This window comes from Engystomops pustulosus, chromosome 4 (genome assembly GCF_040894005.1).
Source record: "Engystomops pustulosus chromosome 4, aEngPut4.maternal, whole genome shotgun sequence".
Lineage (NCBI taxonomy): Eukaryota > Metazoa > Chordata > Amphibia > Anura > Leptodactylidae > Engystomops > Engystomops pustulosus.
This window is the reverse complement of record NC_092414.1, coordinates 100952866-100971321: the sequence shown is the minus strand read 5'-3', so window position 1 is coordinate 100971321 and position 18456 is coordinate 100952866. Positions and strand designations below refer to the sequence as shown.

Genomic DNA, 18456 nt, shown 5'->3' with positions numbered 1-18456 from the left:
CGACCCCTGCTGCCCCGGCTTATCTTCCTGCTGCTGAACCCAGGCTACGCCTCTCTTTGCCCGGCAAGTATGATGGAGATCCAAAGATGTGCAGGGGCTTCATAACCCAGTGCTCCTTGCACATAGAACTGATGCCGTCGCAATTTGCCACAGAGCGGTCCAAGGTGGCATTTGTCCTCAGCCTTCTTTCCGGGAAAGCCCTGGCCTGGGCTACTCCGCTTTGGGACAGAGATGACCCGGTTGTGTCTAACCTCACTGCGTTTCTGTCTGAGTTCCGGTCTGTCTTCGAGGAACCAGCACGAGCCTCCTCTGCGGAGTCTGCATTGTTGAACTTGCGTCAGGGCAACTCATCGGTGGGAGAGTACGCAGTTCAATTCCGCACCCTGGCTTCTGAACTTGCATGGAACGATGCAGCCCTCACCGCTACATTTAAGAAAGGGCTCTCTGCGCAGGTCAAGGACGCACTGGCAGCTCGGGATCTTCCATCTACTCTGAGTGACCTCATCACCTTGGCCACTCGAATTGATGTTCGGTTTAAGGAGCGAGCTGAGGAACTACGCTCCGAGTATCCTCAAGGCCGTGTTAGACGCATTCCTCGCCTGGCGCCAGTCTTCCAAAGGCCGCTCCAGGGTCCGCCTGAATCTTCTGCTGAGGAACCCATGCAGGTTGACCGAACCCGGCTCACTCTACGAGAGCGTTCAAGACGCCGACAGGAGAACCTATGTCTGTACTGTGCCAGCCCTGAGCATTTCATCGGTTCCTGTCCTGTCCGTCCTCAACGTCCGGGAAACGCCAGCACCTAGGCTTCTTGGGAGAAGCGTCCCTAGGTGTAAATACAGCTTCTCCACGTCTGACTCTTCCCGTGCTCCTCAGCGTTGGCACCGGTACCCAGATCCAGGTTACTGCCTTCCTGGACTCGGGCTCTACAGCGAACTTCGTGGATGCAGCCTTGGTCTCTCGGCATCACTTCCCGGTGGTTCGTCTCGAGAAGCCATTGTCTATTGCCTCAGTCAATGGTCAGATTCTCTCCGTACCCATCTGGTTTCGCACGGAGCCTCTGCTTCTGCAAGTTGGTGTCCTACATCAAGAGAGACTTTCGTTTTTTGTGCTGCCCCAAAGCACATCTGCTCTACTGCTGGGTCTCCCCTGGTTGCAGCTTCATGCCCCTGTACTGGACTGGTCCTCCGGGCATATCCTCCGTTGGGGTCCGAACTGTGCTTCACGTTGTATGCAGATTATCCGTCCGCTACCTGTGAGGACTTCGACTCTGGCTCCCAAGTCTCTGGAGGGTCTGCCAGCTTGTTATCGGGACTTTTCGGACGTTTTCTCCAAGAAGCAGGCGGAGATTCTACCACCACATCGTCCCTATGATTGCCCTGTGGATCTTCTTCCTGGCGCCACTCCTCCCAGAGGTCGTGTCTACCCTCTTTCTGTACCTGAGTCTCTGGCCATGTCCGACTACATCAAGGAGAATCTGCAGAGGGGTTTTATACGCAAGTCCTCCTCTCCAGCTGGCGCAGGGTTTTTCTTCGTTACCAAGAAGGACGGCTCCCTACGTCCCTGTATAGACTATCGTGGGCTGAATAAGATCACGGTAAAAAACCGTTACCCTCTGCCGTTGATTACAGAACTCTTTGATCGCCTACGTGGTTCCAAGGTGTTCTCCAAGCTGGACCTCCGTGGTGCTTACAATCTCATCCGGATCCGCAAAGGTGATGAGTGGAAGACGGCGTTTAACACCCGTGACGGGCACTTTGAGTACCTAGTGATGCCCTTTGGACTGTGTAATGCCCCTGCTGTTTTTCAGGAGTTTGTGAACGACATTTTTCGGGACCTTCTTTATACTTGTGTCGTGGTCTACCTCGATGACATCTTGGTGTACTCTCCAGACCTTGAGTCCCACCAGGCACACGTACGACAAGTTCTAGGTCGACTTCGTGCCAATCACCTCTATGCCAAGTTAGAAAAATGCCTGTTTCACCAGCACTGCCTTCCCTTCCTTGGTTACATAATTTCCAACAGAGGCCTTCAGATGGACCCCGCGAAGCTGTCTGCAGTTCTTCAGTGGCCACGTCCAGAGGGTCTCCGAGCCATACAGAGGTTCCTGGGGTTTGCGAACTATTACCGTCAGTTTATTCCCCATTTCTCCACTCTGGTGTCCCCCATCGTGGCGCTCACCAAGAAGGGTGCCAATCCACGTGCCTGGTCTCCAGCTGCTGAAATGGCCTTCTCCAAGTTAAAGTCTGCTTTCTCCTCGGCTCCCGTACTCTCTAGGCCAGATACGGACAAACCCTTTCTTCTGGAGGTGGACGCATCCTCCATAGGAGCTGGAGCGGTGCTCACTCAGAAAGGGCCCAAGGGCCGAACCTTGACTTGCGGTTTCTTTTCCAAGACTTTTTCTCCAGCTGAGAGAAATTATTCCATTGGAGACAGAGAACTATTAGCCATCAAACTTGCTCTTGAAGAATGGCGATATCTTCTGGAGGGAGCTCTCCATCCTGTTTGTGTGTACACTGACCACAAGAATCTTCTGTACCTCCAGACAGCCCAGCGCCTGAATCCCAGGCAAGCCCGGTGGTCTTTGTTCTTCTCCCGCTTTGACTTGCTGATTCATTTTCGTCCGGCAGACAAGAATGTCAAGGCTGATGCTCTGTCCCGTTCGTCAGATGTTGTTGGAGATGAACCAGTTCCTCGGCACATAATTTCTCCTGACCAGCTTGTTGTTGCAGCTCCGGTGGACCTTCGGCAGCTGCCTCCTGGCAAGACGTATGTTAGACCTGCTCTCAGGAAGAGGATTCTGTCTTGGGGACATTCTTCTCGTCTGGCTGGGCACCCTGGGGTGCAGCGCTCCTTGGCTCTCATCTCCCGCTATTACTGGTGGCCAGACCTGGTCAAAGATGTTCGGGAGTTTGTGGGATCCTGCTCCTCCTGTGCCCGCAATAAAGCCTCTCGTCTCAAACCGGCTGGACTGTTACTCCCGTTGCCGATACCCAGTCGCCCGTGGTCTCACGTGGCAATGGACTTTGTTACTGATTTGCCTGTCTCCTCGGGCAATACTGTCATCTGGGTGGTGACGGACCGGTTTTCCAAAATGTCCCATTTTGTTCCCCTTCCAGGTCTTCCGTCTTCTCCACAGCTTGCCAGTTTGTTCTTCAAACATATCTTCCGTCTGCATGGCCTTCCGCTTCACATTGTGTCCGATCGAGGAGTCCAGTTTGTCTCTAAATTCTGGCGTTCTTTATGTAACCAACTACAGGTCATCCTTGACTTTTCTTCTGCTTACCACCCTCAGTCGAATGGTCAAGTAGAGAGGGTGAACCAGACTTTGGGCTGCTACTTGCGCCACTTCGTCTCAGCCCGTCAAGACAATTGGACTGACCTTCTACCTTGGGCTGAGTTCTCTTACAATTCTCTGGACTCGGGATCTACTGGTTCGGCTCCGTTCTTCGTGGTCTATGGACGTATTCCTCGCCCACCTCTCCCGCTGTCTACTCCCTCTGTTGTCCCTGCGGTGGAGGATCTGGTGCAGGATCTCAAGGCTGTTTGGGACCAGACCCGCCAGTCCCTTCTACGAGCTTCTGACCGTACCAAGACCCAGGCTGATAAAAGACGTCGAGCTCCTCCTGTCTTCTCTCCTGGTGACAAAGTATGGCTATCCTCCAGATACGTCCGGCTTAAGATACCCAGCTATAAACTTGGGCCCCGGTTCCTTGGCCCCTTTGAGGTAATCAAGCGCATTAATCAAGTGGCATACAAGCTCCGCCTTCCTCCATCTATGCGCATCCCGAACTCCTTTCATGTATCCCTCCTGAAGCCAGTCGTCTTGAACCGCTTCTCCCAGCAATCCCCTCCTCCGGCTCCTGAGGCTGATTCTCCAGATGTATATGAAGTCAAGGAGGTTCTGGACATGAAGTTCGTAAGGGGTAAGCGGTTCTTCCTTGTAGATTGGAAGGGGTTCGGGCCTGAGGAGAGATCCTGGGAGCCTGAAGAGAATATTTTTGATCGGACTCTCCTCCAGAGGTTTCTTGGGACCAAGAAGAAGAGGGGGAGGCCGAAGGGGGGGGGTACTGTCACGGGCACCCCCGCGATCCATACCACGGATCGCGGGTGCACCCGTGCCTCCGTTGCGGGCACCCCCGCGATCCATATCGCGGATCGCGGGTGCACCCGTGCCTCCCTCCGCTGCCCCACTGCTGCTCCGGTGCACTCACCTCTCCTGGCTCCCGCTCCCGTCCGGACTGGGTCTCGCGCGCGGCCCCGCTCCCTAGGGCGCGCGCGCGGCACTGCCTCAAGATTTAAAGGGCCAGCGCACAGGTGATTAGTATTGGTCATTTCCTGTTTTGTATATAACCCTTTGTTTCCCATCATTCCCTGCCGGATCTTTGTGCCTCTTAGCCTTAGAGAAAGCTTTCTAGCGAGTATTGCTGTGTTCCTGCGTATCCCTGTATTCCTGCGTTCCAGTGTATTCCTGTGTGTTCCCGTTCCTGTGTCCTGTGTTGCCGTGTTACCTGTGTTCCTCCCTGTTGCTGTGTGCCTGTGTTCCCGTACCCTCCTGCCTGGACCTCCTGTTGCTGACCCCGGACTTGAACCTGACGTTGCATCTCTGCCGCCTGCCCTGACCCTGTGCCTGGACCCGACTACGAGTTTGTCATCCGTTAAGGTACCTCGACCTCGGCTGCCACCGTGGGCTAGTCACACCTGGGAACGACCTAGTGGTTCCTGCCGCAGCAAGTCCAACCCGCTTTGCGGCGGGCTCTGGTGAAAACCAGGTGCCGCTAGGCTCCGGTTCCGGGTGTTGGCTAGTTACATCTCCCGCGGTGGTCCAGAGGATCCACTGATCCTAACACCTATTTAATCACCTTAGCTTGTTTATTGGACTGTGGATGTCTTCTACCTTCCCTGAACTATTTCCTGTATGCTGTTCATTTGGTTCTATCCGTCAGTGTCTTTTGACCCACTTTGGTTTGCTGTATATGTACAGAGGTACAGCCTGGAGATTTCACTGCAGGAAAGTCCAAAACCCTGTAAAAAGAGTTAGGGTGGCCAGCAGAAAAAGAGAATCCCAGGTCAAATTAGTGTGACGTCACAGACCCTGCCAATTGCATTACGATATGATAGGTAATGTATTTTCACAGCTCAAATTAAAATAGCCCTATCTTCACCTTTCTAAGATGGTCAGGGATTTCTACATATAGCCATTCTATGCTGTTCTTTCTATGAATGTATTTATTTATTGTTGTTTAACATATAATCATATACTATTTATTACATAATAGTTGTAACTGAGGGTAACACAAGTAAAAAGGCATTTACCAGACATAAAAATCCCTCTGAGACACATTTAACAACTGTTATAGCAGTTTATTGTAGCCTAAGGCTAAAGTACAGTAAATTACCAATTACCAGAGGTCCGTTTGTAACTGGAGGTCGTCTGGAAGTCAGGTGTTCTTAAGTCGGGGACCGCCTGTATAGGAATATGCAAAGTTTACAGTAAAACAATGCTCGCGAGAGTTCATATAAATTATCTTATTTTGTGCTCATAGCCAGCCAGACAATTACTATAAGCCCAAGGGTCCTTTCATGCTGAAATGATATTATTTGATTATTAAAGAAATTGCATAGGAATATGCTCATCATACAGGAATTCTAGTCTCTGCTGTATTTACAATAAAGCTTACTAAAATAGGAACTCAAACACATAATCTAAAAAATTAAAAGTTTATGTTATATTTGTCCCATGTGGAACTTGTCATATATAATTGGCGCATAACCTGAAAATGCTTATACATATGTTCCATCAAAATTATTCTTTATGAATCCCTAATAAATATTTTTGTTTATTTATAACTGGAAGATTTTGTTGGTCAATGAAAGGTTTCGAGTAAGTTGTTACATTCATGCTTCGGTTTCCTGGCATAGAAACCTTGATAAATGTCCCCCTACGTTTTTATAAGTTGAATTACTTTTAATTAATTAATCTTTTATTTTCTAGCAATACTTTAGACATTTAAACCACAGATCACTGTTTTCACTTGGCTGGCAGTTTGTCTTTTTTATTGTTTTTTTTTTATCTAAGATGTATCTCTAGTAACAGCTGTTTGACAATTAAGTATGTCTTAGATACTTTACAAAAGGTTAAGATCTGATGATAAAGTGACTTGCACTTTCCTAAGTCATTTGGGTGTACTTTTAAACCAATGAACATATGGACAGCATTGCAAACTGGAGGAGAGTGTAGGGTGGCAGCAATAATTAGTGCTCCACAAAATGCTCATTCAACTGTATCCTGCCTAAATAGCCATTCATTAAACGCTTGTCTTTCACATTATAATGGGAATATATGGATTCACTAGAGACCATTTTAAATTAATTGCCATCATTTAACTGGTGGCTTGTCAAATACCTCGGACATGCTATTCTCATTTCATTCTTTTTCTTATCAATGGAGCGTTTCCATTTACCTGTATATTAATTTACATTTTATATTTTTTAAAAAAATGTATTTAGTAGGTAGTTTTTTTGGAGGTATTTGGTCCCTCTGGCAAACAACATGTAACACTTGGCAAAACCTTTGATGGCAAGCATAACAGTCAGACTTTTTTTTGAAGTTTTTTTATATTGTAAATGATTAGGTTTGTGCACATGTCAGGAGGAATTTTGGACCACTCCTGTTTGCAGTTCACCTCTAAATCATTAAGATTTTGAGGCTGTTGCTTGCTTCTGCTCCTTCCATAAGTTTTCTATGGGATTAAAGGGGTATTCCCATTGCAGCAAATTAATGTCATTCTTTTTATAATAAAAGGTTATACAACTTTCCAATATACTTTCAGTACCAATTCCTTACAGTTTTTTAGATCTCTGCTTGCGGTCATTCTATGGAAAGCTTATTGAAGGTTACTGCTAGTGAACAGAAATTTGACCACGATCACACAGGTGCACAGCTCATTATATTACACAGCTATGATTACTCTCTGTGATATATAACAAGTTGTGCACCTGTGTGACCATGGTCAGATTTATGTCCACTTGTAGTAAACAAAGAAGCTTTCCATATAATTACAGCAAGCAGAGATCTAGAAATCCATGAGGAATTTATACAGAAAATGTATTGGAAAATTGGATAACTTTTTATTATAAAACCAATAACAATAATGTGCTGAAATGAGAGTACCTCTTTAAGGTCTGGAGACTAGCTAGGCTACTCCATGTTCTTTATGTGCTTTTTTTGAGCAACTCCCTCATTGCCTTTGCTGAATGTTTCTAATTTATGTAGTTTTCCAGTTTTTGATTTTTGTATTTGCTATTCTTATTTTTGTGTTCACTGAGCCATTTTTGGGCTTGTTATTTAAAGAATATATTTTACTTCCTTTTGTCAAAGTGTACATTCTTTCTATACAATGTTCTAGAAGCTGGCGAAAAATTGTGAATGGGTTGATGTTGGGAAAAAATGCTGTTGCTTTTCTGTTTTTATGGAATTCACTGTGCAGTATATATGACACATTAGCTAAAGTCCAGATGGAATTATATTAATTGTTTAGGTAAAATTAGGCAATTGAGGTTTAATACTAAAGGCAAAATGGCACCCTAAAGGATTGTGCGCTTTTACTGTTTATTAACAACAAGTTGGCCAAGTTTTATAAGTCAAAGGAAAAGTTGGCTTTAAAAAATTTAAAAATTTGTCCTGAATCACTCTTTTGAATGTCATCTTTGGAAATGCACATCGTTTAGTGCTGTTGCTGGAATGAACTGACCTTCATGCCGTACTTTGCAGTAGATTGCCGGTGGCTCTCTGCTCTCGATGGCCCGTGAGTGATCATTGATGGACATAGCAGCTGTATATAGTGTCTGTTGAGTTGTGGTAATCAAAGCAAAATATTCACAAATTGAAAACTTTTGAACTTTTTATAGACTAGTTTCAAAGTCTAAACCCTTTGATAAATATAAGTCAAAGATATATCAAAGAAGCAAAATTCCATGGGGATTAATTTTCCATGATCTAGCTAATAATATTTTTAAAGCAGAATGTAACTTTTTCTCCACACTGAAGTTGAAAAAAAATGTTGAATGTATTGATAGATTTTCTGTAGCTTATACTCCGTTCCATTACTTTTATACAACAGTGTCAGGCGTGGGGAATGGGTCTGTGGACCCTCTGGACCACCGCTGGAGATGGTACTAGCAGACACCTGAGACCGGAGATGTCACCCGGTCTTCACCAGAGGCCGCCATAAAGTGGGATGGCCTTGTTGTGGCGGGTTGCCACCAGGTCGTTTCACAGGTGCAACTAGCCCACGGTGGCAGCCAAGGTAGTAATGCAGAATACAGTCTGTGCCCAGGATGACAGCAGGAGTACAGCGCTAGAAGGAACCTTGGAACTCACAGCAGGAACAGCAGGATCAGGCACACGGAACAAGAACACAGGAACAGACTGGAACGCAGGAACACAGGAACAGGAACACAGAGGAACACTGGAAACGTAGGAACATAGGAGGGCTTTCACTTCACAGGAAATGGCTGAATATCCGGCAGGGAATGATGGGAGCTGCCGGATTATATAGCAGACCCGGAAGTGGCCAGCGCCAATCACCAGGACGCTGTAGAGAGTCAGCGTGCGCAATAGATAGCGGTGACGCATACGCTGCCCAGCCTGACGGGAAGCATGCTTGTGTCAAGGTAAGTGAGGACCGGAGGGGGCCGCACCACAGATAGGAGCACGGGGGCATCCTGGACAAACAGCCATGATTGTGGCACAAAAATCTGCATCTTACTGTCCTTCTTTTGTGTGCCAGAGCTTCCTTCTGTCTTGCTGGTAATATTAAAATCAGCACAGATAGTTCAAAATGTAATTTTGCTTCATCAGAATGTAGCAAGAATTAACCCCTTAAGGACCAGGCCCTTTTTTATTTTTGAGTTTTCTTTTTTTGCTCCACACCTTCAAAAACCTATAACTTTTTTTTATTTTTCCATGTAAAGAGTTGTGTAAGGGCTTGTTTTCTGTGTAACAAAATGAACTTCATAGTGATGGTATTTTACATTCCATGCCATTTACTGGGAAGAAGGAAAAAAAGGCCAAATTCAGTGAATTTGGTGAAAAAAATGCACTGTGCCCCAAATGACATGTCTCCTTTATTCTTTGGGTCAGTGCGGTCAAGGGGATACCACATTTATAGAGGTTTTATAATGTTTTAATACATTTACAAAAATTACGAACCCCTACAAAAAATATTCTTAATTTTGCTATATACTGGTGGTAGTAACTTATTTATACTTTAGTGTAAGGAGCTGTGTTTGTTGTCATTCTTTGAAAGATGAGTTGATGTTTTCAATGCTACCATTTTGAGGACTGTACTTCTGATCACTGTGGCCGCTATTTTCCATTATCTGGAATTCTGCCCGGAATAAGCATTACTAGGTTTTGATAGATGTGACATTTTGGGATGCGGCGATACCTAACATGTTTATGATTTTTACTGTTTATATTTATATCAGTTCTAGGGAAAGGGGGGTGGAGAGCAGTGATCAAAGCCAAGATGGCAACTCCCAAAATGCCTGCAGTGGTTGCAGGGTTAGCACCATCGCGGGTGTTACTGGTGGGTATTTGCTGCAAATTCAGAAAACCCTCACCGTTTATTGAGAGGGCCCAGCCCGTGAGACCCTTCTGAACACCTTCAACCAATGTGTGACATACTACTACATCACACGTTGTTAGGCGTTGTTAGGCGGGTATAGGAGTCTAAATGGTAAAAAAAGGCTTGTTTTCAGATAAGATGCTGAGGGGAGTAAGTTTGGATATTTGGAAGTTTGCATCTGTCTTCCTGTCTTTCTTTCAGTATCTTGGGCTTGTTTGTTTATTTTAGAGGGTGATAAAAGACTCCCATTCTACTGCAAGCACTTCTAATCATTTTCCTACGCCAGCTCGGTAGTGGAGTTTATTTGTGCAAATATTTGCAACTTTTTACCGTGATTGTGCAAAAAAGTATAACTTTTTAAAATGGGATACTAAAGATGTATGAGGCACTGCACTGAGAACTCTGTTTACTTGGTGAATGAAAAAGTCACTATTTGTGTATGTAATTAAGGGCATACTTAATGTTGAGATAGAATCTCTTTGAGAACCATATTTTCACTTTCAGGACTGCTTGTTCTTCTACACAAAAGATAGTTTTTAACCCATTAACGACTTGGCGCTTTTTTGCTTTTGTGTTTCCATTTTTCACTCTCCACCTTCAAAAGTCTATAACTATTTTGTAATTTTCCATGTACAAGGCTGTGTGTGTCGTTGTTTTTTCCTGTGTAGCAAACTGTACTTCATAGTGATGATATTTAATATCCCATTCAGTGTACCGGGAAGTGGGAAAAATATTCCAAATACATTAAAAAATGTGTAACAATGGTGAAAAAATGTATATCACCATTATTTTGGGGACTCGGCTTTCATGCCGTCGTTCTTTGGGTCTATACCATTACCGGGATACCAAATTTATATAGGTTTTATTGTGTTTTAACCCCTTCCCGACGCGCGCCGTACTAGTACGGCGCGCGCCGGGTCCCGGTGCATGGAGAGGGCTCGCGGGCCGAGCCCTCTCCATAGCCGGTAAGTCTTTGCTGCATATTGCAGCAAAGGCTTACCGGTAACACCCGCGATCGGTGCTAGCACCGATCGCGGGTGCTTTCACCGCGATCGCCTCCGGCAATGCTGCCGGAGGCTTCAAAAAGATGGCGCCGCATGGGCGCCGCCATCTTGGCGCGGATCTCCGCTCCCCGATGACGTCACGGGGAGCGGTGATCCGTTGCCATGACAGCATCGGGCCTCACGAAGGCCCGAAGCTGTCTCGTTTTAACCTATTCATTACAATGTGCTATCAGCACATTGTAATGAATGAGGAGTAAAATCCCCATATACTGCCATATTGCAGTATGGCAGTATATGGTAGGATCGATCAGACAACCTAGGGTTAAAGTACCCTAGGGAGTCTGAAAAATAGTTAAAGTAAAAGTAAAAAAAAGTTAAAAAAAAAAAAATTATATTAAAAAAACCTAAAAATTCAAATCACCCCCCTTTCCCTAGAACTGATATTAATATTAATAAACAGTAAAAATCATAAACACATTAGGTATCACCGCGTCCGAAAATGTCCGATCTATCAAAATATTATAACGGTTTTTCACTGCGTTTAACCCCGTAACGGAAAATAGCGTCCAAAGTCAAAAATGACATTTTTTTGCCATTTTGGAAAATATAAAAAAATTAATAAAAAGTGATCAAAAGGTCGCACAGTCCTAACAATGATAGCAATGAAAACGCCATCAAAAGTCGCAAAAAATGACACCACCCACAGCTTCGTACACCAAAGTATGAAAAAGTTATCAGCGCCAGAAGATGGCAAAATCAAAAAAAAAATTTTGTACAGGAGGTTTTAATTTTTTTTAAATGTATGAAAACATTATAAAACCTGTACAAATGTGGTATCCCTGTGATCGTAGCAACCCAAAGAATAAAGTAGACATGTCATTTGGGACGCAGAGTGAAAGCTGTGAAATCCAAGCCCACAAGAAAACGTCGCAAATGTGTTTTTTCACCATTTTCACTGCATTTGGAATTTTTTTCCCGCTTCCCAGTACGCGCCATGGAATATTAAATACCGTCACTACGAAGTGCAATTTGTTACGCAGAAAATAAGCCATAACAGAGCTCTTTATGTGGAAAAATAAAAAAGTTATAGATTTTTGAAGGTGGGGTGTGAAAAATGGAAGTGAAAAAACTAAAAAAGGCCAAGTCGTGAAGGGGTTAAAGAACATCTACCATCTGATTCCCTGATGGGTGATTTCTACTCGCCTCCCCATCTCAGGCTGTGTATACTGGGGGGAGGATGTGTATATACTGGGAGAGGCTGTATATAGTGGATGAGGCTGTGTGCTGCTGGTGGAGGCTGTGTATATAGTGTGTGGTGTGGTGCTATATGCTGTCTATTGGGGATCTGTGTATAGGGGCTGGAATTTAATCTGGGTGGCCTTATATGGAGTACTCTATATAATTTAATTTGGTAGTATGTATATGGGGACTGTTATAAATGAATTAGGGGGACTGTATAAATAAAACAGGTATGTATATAAATTAGCAGGCTGCTGTAGTTCCGGGACCTGGTATATATAATAAATCGTGGGTGCTGTAGATACTATAATTTATTCTGGAGACTATATAAAGGATGTTTTACGTAGGGAATAGTGTGTTCAGTTGTGTTTTGAATATGATAGATATTAAGGAAAATGCTCCATTATATCAGTGACGGTGTTTTTTTAGGACTGCTGTGTAGACATGTGCTGCATGAAGACATTTGACTGTGAATTCAGCAGAGAAAAACCATGGCCGGGAGAAATAGTAAAAAAGTCCTCTTCCTGATGGAGCAGATCATCACCTGTAAGGCGATACTAGATATCACTAATGTATTTGTCATTGACTGACTACTAGTATGTGATGTAGCAGCATCAGGGCAGCAGCATTCTCAATTTTCAATTGGCTCTGCTGAAATGAAGCATTAAACTAGCCAAAAAACTTCCAACGTGCTTTACGTTGCCTATAGACACATATTTTTGTACTGATTTTAAGCTCTTCAGTGAACAAACTCCCTTCCATTTAAGACAAATATTTTAACTTTAGACCCATGAACTTTTGCTGCCAATTTTGTTAGTTACAGTTCTTTTTTTGTTTTGTTCATTGTTGAGTTATTCCACATCACATAAATGTATTAATGTGACTATTCGTTTGTAGCCAGACTTCTAAGCAGTATAAAGGTTTAATTAGGTCCCAATGGTTTCTTCTAGCTGTGAGCTGATGTCACTACTATACTGTGTCTTTCATCTACTGCTCTAAGGTCCTGTGGTTAATCTTGGTGTCTTTGGTCCTCAACATTGCCTGTTGGTTTGTGCTTCTTTAGAAGAGATTTTAAAGCATATGTTAAAACCCCTTTCTGCTTCAACCCCTCCCGGAAGAGGAACGCGCACTCCCATAGCACTGGCATAACCCGGGACTGCCATCAGCGCATCGGAGCGGTAAGCATCGGCGGTAAGCCCCGCCGCTGGTGGGGGGGTCCGATTCACTTGAGATGCCCCATACATGCCACGGTCAATCGTGACCGCGGCATGTAAGGGGTTTACACCTGCGATCAGACGAACCTCCGATCACGGGTGTTAGAGGTGGGTGTTGGCTATAATATACAGCTGACACCCGCAGCTTCTGTCACTGGCTCCGTTTAGGTGCCAGAATTTTGACATATTAGTACTGCAAATTGCGGGAACGCACCACCTGCCATGCAGTATTATTACGTCAAATGTCGGGAAGGGGTTAAATATTTTCCTCAGAGATACCTTGATGATGCAATATAATAACCTTGTACCTTCTACCTGTGCTCAGCCTTGTGTGATCTCTGACATGAAACTGCCTTTCACAAACTCATCATTCTTTACCGGTTCTTTACTAGGTTTTAAGCCTCCTACTCAGCATATTTTATTTCCATTTATGACTGTGTTTCAACCTACATATGAAAATTATAATCATGATGACTTATTTGGTTACATTGGTTAATACTACACCTGACTATAATCTCTCATGGTCCAAAATTTTTTGGACCAAAAACCATTCTTTTTTGTTACCTTTTTTTTCCAAATGCACGTACAAGTCTTGTATTGTGTTATAAACTTTTATGTTTTAACTTGTACTCTTAATGCAAAGTTTCTTAAAAATGAATTGACTCTTCAAACTGCAGGTGTCAATAGACATTTTTTAGATTTCTTTTGTGGTTGTTTTCTTTACTTCAGGTCTATATCAGCTATTTCTTAGAAAGTAAAATGTCTTTCCCTGAAGAACAATGAATCTATTACTGCCCTTGCTAAATAGATTTAAAAATACGCTGAAATGTAGATGCAGTAACTTTTTTGTTGGCTTTTATTGTGCACATGGATATTATTTTATATTTAAACTTAATACTTTTGAGTATACAATCAGTGGCATAGTTAAAGAATATATTTGTTAGGGTTAAGATCTGTTTTAGAACCGTATTTGAACTCTTCTGTAACAGTTAATTACTTCTTTGTCCTCCTCAGGTTTAAACAAATATCATAGGAACGTTCGCTGTTTGGCAGGTTGAGATCACCAGGAGACATCTTATGTTGAGAAAAAGTTCTTTGAAGTTTTACAATGGCAATGAAATCCTTAATCAGCTTCATGGCTATTGACAGTAATTATCTTTTTTAGGTGCTGTTAGGCTTCTACAACCCTTCTGAGACTTGTAATGCTTTCTACAAGTAACTTTATTGACTAATTAATATTTCTACTATTTAATATTGCATTACAATAGAAACACTCTATGCCATTTAGATAGCAAAGAGTCCAGCTCACCTCAAGCCCTTGCGGAGAGCCTGAAAAGGCACGGAACAACCTTCTGCGTGGGCAGCAACACTTCTTGTACAGGGAAAAGAAATTCCATTTCCAGCCGTGTCCAAGGCAATTCCAACTTTATTCAGGCATAATGTTTAAAATACAGGTGCGTTATTGGCCAACGCGTTTCAAACGGTAACTCCGTTCTTAGTCATGGCTAACATAAGATTAAATACTGTGGATATTTAAGAACAAACACATGAGAAAAGACACTCCCCAAATTGATGACATAGCTGTTCATTGCTTCCGGAATCCTCGGAGCATATAGACAACGGGGAGTTAGCAAAAAATAGAATTGAACATAAATATTCTGATTTTGTCATATGATTTTGCCATATTACAAAAGCATAACAACAACGTTCCATAACTTTTGATGTTATATAATTTTGAAAAAACATGTAAATATGTAAAATTTGAATTGCTAATATTTATTCAAAATATGACAATCTAACACATTGTTTGCATTATTTTGTTAAACGTTTTTGGAGAATGGTGCTAGCTCATTTCTTTTGACAAGTCAGGGATGCGATAATTGCCGGTGTTAGAAAGAATAGAGTTCACAAGACACTTGAGTCACATGACAGAACATGGAATACTCGGAAAGCGTAAACAGCGCTCGAAAATCGCCCCAGCATCTCAAAAGGTAAGTAGTAAGTCTTTAAAAAATGAAAATCATCCTAAATGGACATTAGAACAAGCTAGCTGCATTGTAAGTAAAAACACAGGAATACTCTAATTAATCCACATTCTACTATCAAATACAACAACAACAAACACATTAAAGATAAAAAACCTACATTAGTTCTAAAATATCGCCCACAATTTCGTGAAATTTCCACCATAATCCAGAAACATCTACCACTACTGACCAGTGACCCTATACTAGAAAAAATCCTAACAGATGGATGTAGTATCTAGACGAGGTTTAACTTTGGGTAATTTAATCTCACCCTCTTTGTATTAATCCACACCTCGAAAACATATATGGCTCTCCTACTCAGGTTTTTACAAATGTGGAGCCACACGATGTATTACATGTTGCTATGTACAAAAGAGAACATCATTTTCAAATAGTAGCAGTACCAAGGAGTTCTGCATAAAAAATCATATCAATTGCAACTCTTTTAATGTTATCAATGTCATACATTGTATTGAATGTAACCTAATGTATATTGGTCAGACCTCAAGAAAGCTAAAAATTAAATTTTTAGAACATCTTAATGATATTAGGAATCCAGAAAACCGCAATCTCTCAGGAGCATCAAAACACTTTCTGCAGGCACACTCCGGGAAAACAGAGTGCCTCCGCTTCTATGCAGTAGAGAAAATTGTCAAACTCCTACAAGGTGGTAATGTAAATGCTCTGCTGCATAATCGGGAGGCCTTCTGGATTTTTACTTTAGATTCATGCCATCCTTCAGGTCTCAATGCAAAGATGTTGGGGCGATTTCGAGCGCCATTTCCGCTTTCCGAGTATTCCATGTTCTGTCATGTGACTCGAGTGTTATGTGACCTCTATTCTTTCTAACACCTGCAATTATCGCATCCCTGACTTCTCAAAAGAAATGAGCTAGCACCATTCTCCAAAAATGTTTGAACAATATAATGCAAACAATGTGTTAGATTGTCATACTTTGTATAAATATTAGCAATTCAAATTTTACATATTTACATGTTTTTTCAAAATTATATAACATCAAAAGTTATGGAACGTTGTTATGCTTTTGTAATATGTATTTATGTTCATTTCTATTTTTTGCTAACTCATTCGACTCCCCGTTGTCTATATGCTCCGAGGATTCCAGAAGCAACGAACAGCTACGTCATCAATTTGGGGAGTGTCTTTTCTCATGTGTTTTTTCTTAAATATCCACAGTATTTAATCTTATGTTAGCCATGACTAAGAACGGAGTTACCGTTTGAAACGCTTTGGCCAATAACGCACCTGTATTTTAAACATTATGCCTGAATAAAGTTGGAATTGCCTTGGACACGGCTGGAAATGGAATTTCTTTTCCATTTTAAATCTCTGCCAGGCTCACATTTCAGTGGATTTAACAAAATCTCACATTGCCCAACAAAGGATGGTTTCATATTTTTACAACTGTACACCATGTATGTGATTACATGAAATCACAGCAGCCTCCATGGAGAATGGAGAGGAGTGCAAGTCCATGGAGGCTGCTGTGACTTCATGTGGTTAGATACATGCATTGGGTTCAATTTGCTATTATTAACAGACTAAAGTACCTGAGATGATGTCACTAAAGAGTCATAAGGCATGGGGAAGAGTACATGGGAGGGGATGGCCGAGCAGGTCATGCTCTGCCCCTCTGATGCCAGGTAATATAACATAAAAGGTGATTTATGTGGATGTAAGCAAAACAATTTTTAGCTAAAAGAAGGATGTCAGTTAGTTAATAGAGCTCTATAGGAACCTGTCACTGGATGTATATGTGCAAATCTGGTGACAGATTCCCTTTCATGTGTATCTCTGCCCAGAACTGCACAATCTACTGTTTATTCTTGAAAGTGTATTAATATTTTGTGACTATACTAAGTTATTTTTTTAAAGATTTTTATTGTTTTTTTTTTTAACTAGAAACATAACATAGAGAAGAGATTCTGTAGTGAATATTTGTTACAGAGGTTGGGCGGGGGATTTCTCAAGGACTGTTTACACCATTCCTTTGATAATAGCATAGGTAGTGGTCCAGAGAGTATGTATAAGGTCACAGTTCCATAGTCTACAAAATAGTTCTCCTTCTTTGTCATAGGTGCACCAACATATTGACAAGATATTGAGATAAGATGTAGGTTGGAGGGTGTATAATACCATCGCAGGTGGGTTTTAGAAATAGCTCCCTGAGGAGAGAGGTGCAGCGGAAAGTTTTCTTCATAAATGAGTGTGAGGATTTCCATATTTCTAGTGTTATTTTTGCATCAAGCTTTTCTTGCATTTTCCTGGAGAGTGTTAAAGTAAATTTTTGTGCTAGATTGTAAAAGGAAGGAAATAACTGTATACTGTATACTTGAGTATAAGCCGACCCGAGTATAAGCTGAGGTACCTAATTTTAACACAAAAAATTTCTGTAATTTATAGCCTGCCCACCCCCCTAGTATATAGCCTGCTATCCCCATAGTATATAGCCAGTCAGCCCCTGTAGTATATTGTCTGCCAGCCCATGTAATATATAGCCCCCCTTTTTGGGGTATTAATATCTTTATTTATTTTTGCTTGCAATGGAAAAACACAAAAGAATGAAAAAAAGTCAAATCTTTGATCATTTTACACAAAACTCCAAAAATGGGCCAGACAAAAGTATTGGCACCCTCAGCCTAATACTTGGTAGCACAACCTTTAGACAAAATAACTGCAAACAACCGCTTCCAGTAACCACCAATGAGTTTCTTACAATGCTCTGCTGGAATTTTAGACCATTCTTCTTTGGCAAACTGCTCCAGGTCCCTGAGATTTGAAGAGTACCTTCTCCAAACTGCCATTTTGAGATCTCTCCACAGGTGTTCTATGGGATTCAGGTCTGGACTCATTGCTGGCCACTTTAGAAGTATCCACTTTAGAAGTCTCAAACCATTTTCAGGTGTTTTTTGAAGTGTGTTTTGTGTCATTGTATGGCTGGAAAACCCAGCTTTCTCATACTACATTATGCTGCAAAATTTGTTGGTGGTCTTCAGACTACATAATACCATGCACACGGTCAAGCAGTCCAGTGGCAGAGGCAGCAAAGCAACCCGAAAACATCATGTTTTGATTGTTGCGACCGTGTTCTTTTCTTTGAAGGTCTCTATGTTGATGCCTTTTCCCAAAAAGATCTTCTTTTGTCTCATCTGACCAGAGAACATTCTCCCAAAATGTTTTAGGCTTTCTCAGGTAAGTTTTGGCAAACTCCAGCCTGGCTTTTTTATTTTTCTGTGTAAGAAGTGGGGTCTTCCTGGGTATCCTACCATACAGTCTCTTTTCATTCAGAGGCCGATGGATAGTACAGGTTGACACTGTTGTG

The 18456-nt window shown here is 42.4% G+C and overlaps 1 protein-coding gene across 6 annotated transcripts in view; it reads left to right on the top strand.

Moving 5' to 3' along the window:
* The window catches only part of IMMP2L (inner mitochondrial membrane peptidase subunit 2), a 734073-nt gene that overhangs the window by 84513 nt on the left and 631104 nt on the right, over positions 1-18456 (top strand). Inside the window, exon 4 of one of the 6 annotated variants that reach the window (XM_072146915.1) lies at positions 12302-12329. The exons of the other annotated variants lie outside the window; for them this stretch is intronic. Within the exon in view, the coding sequence (XP_072003016.1) occupies positions 12302-12314 (13 nt within the window). The 3' untranslated portion in view covers positions 12315-12329. Of the gene's footprint in view, positions 1-12301; positions 12330-18456 lie in introns of those variants that run through there. 6 annotated transcript variants of the gene reach the window in all.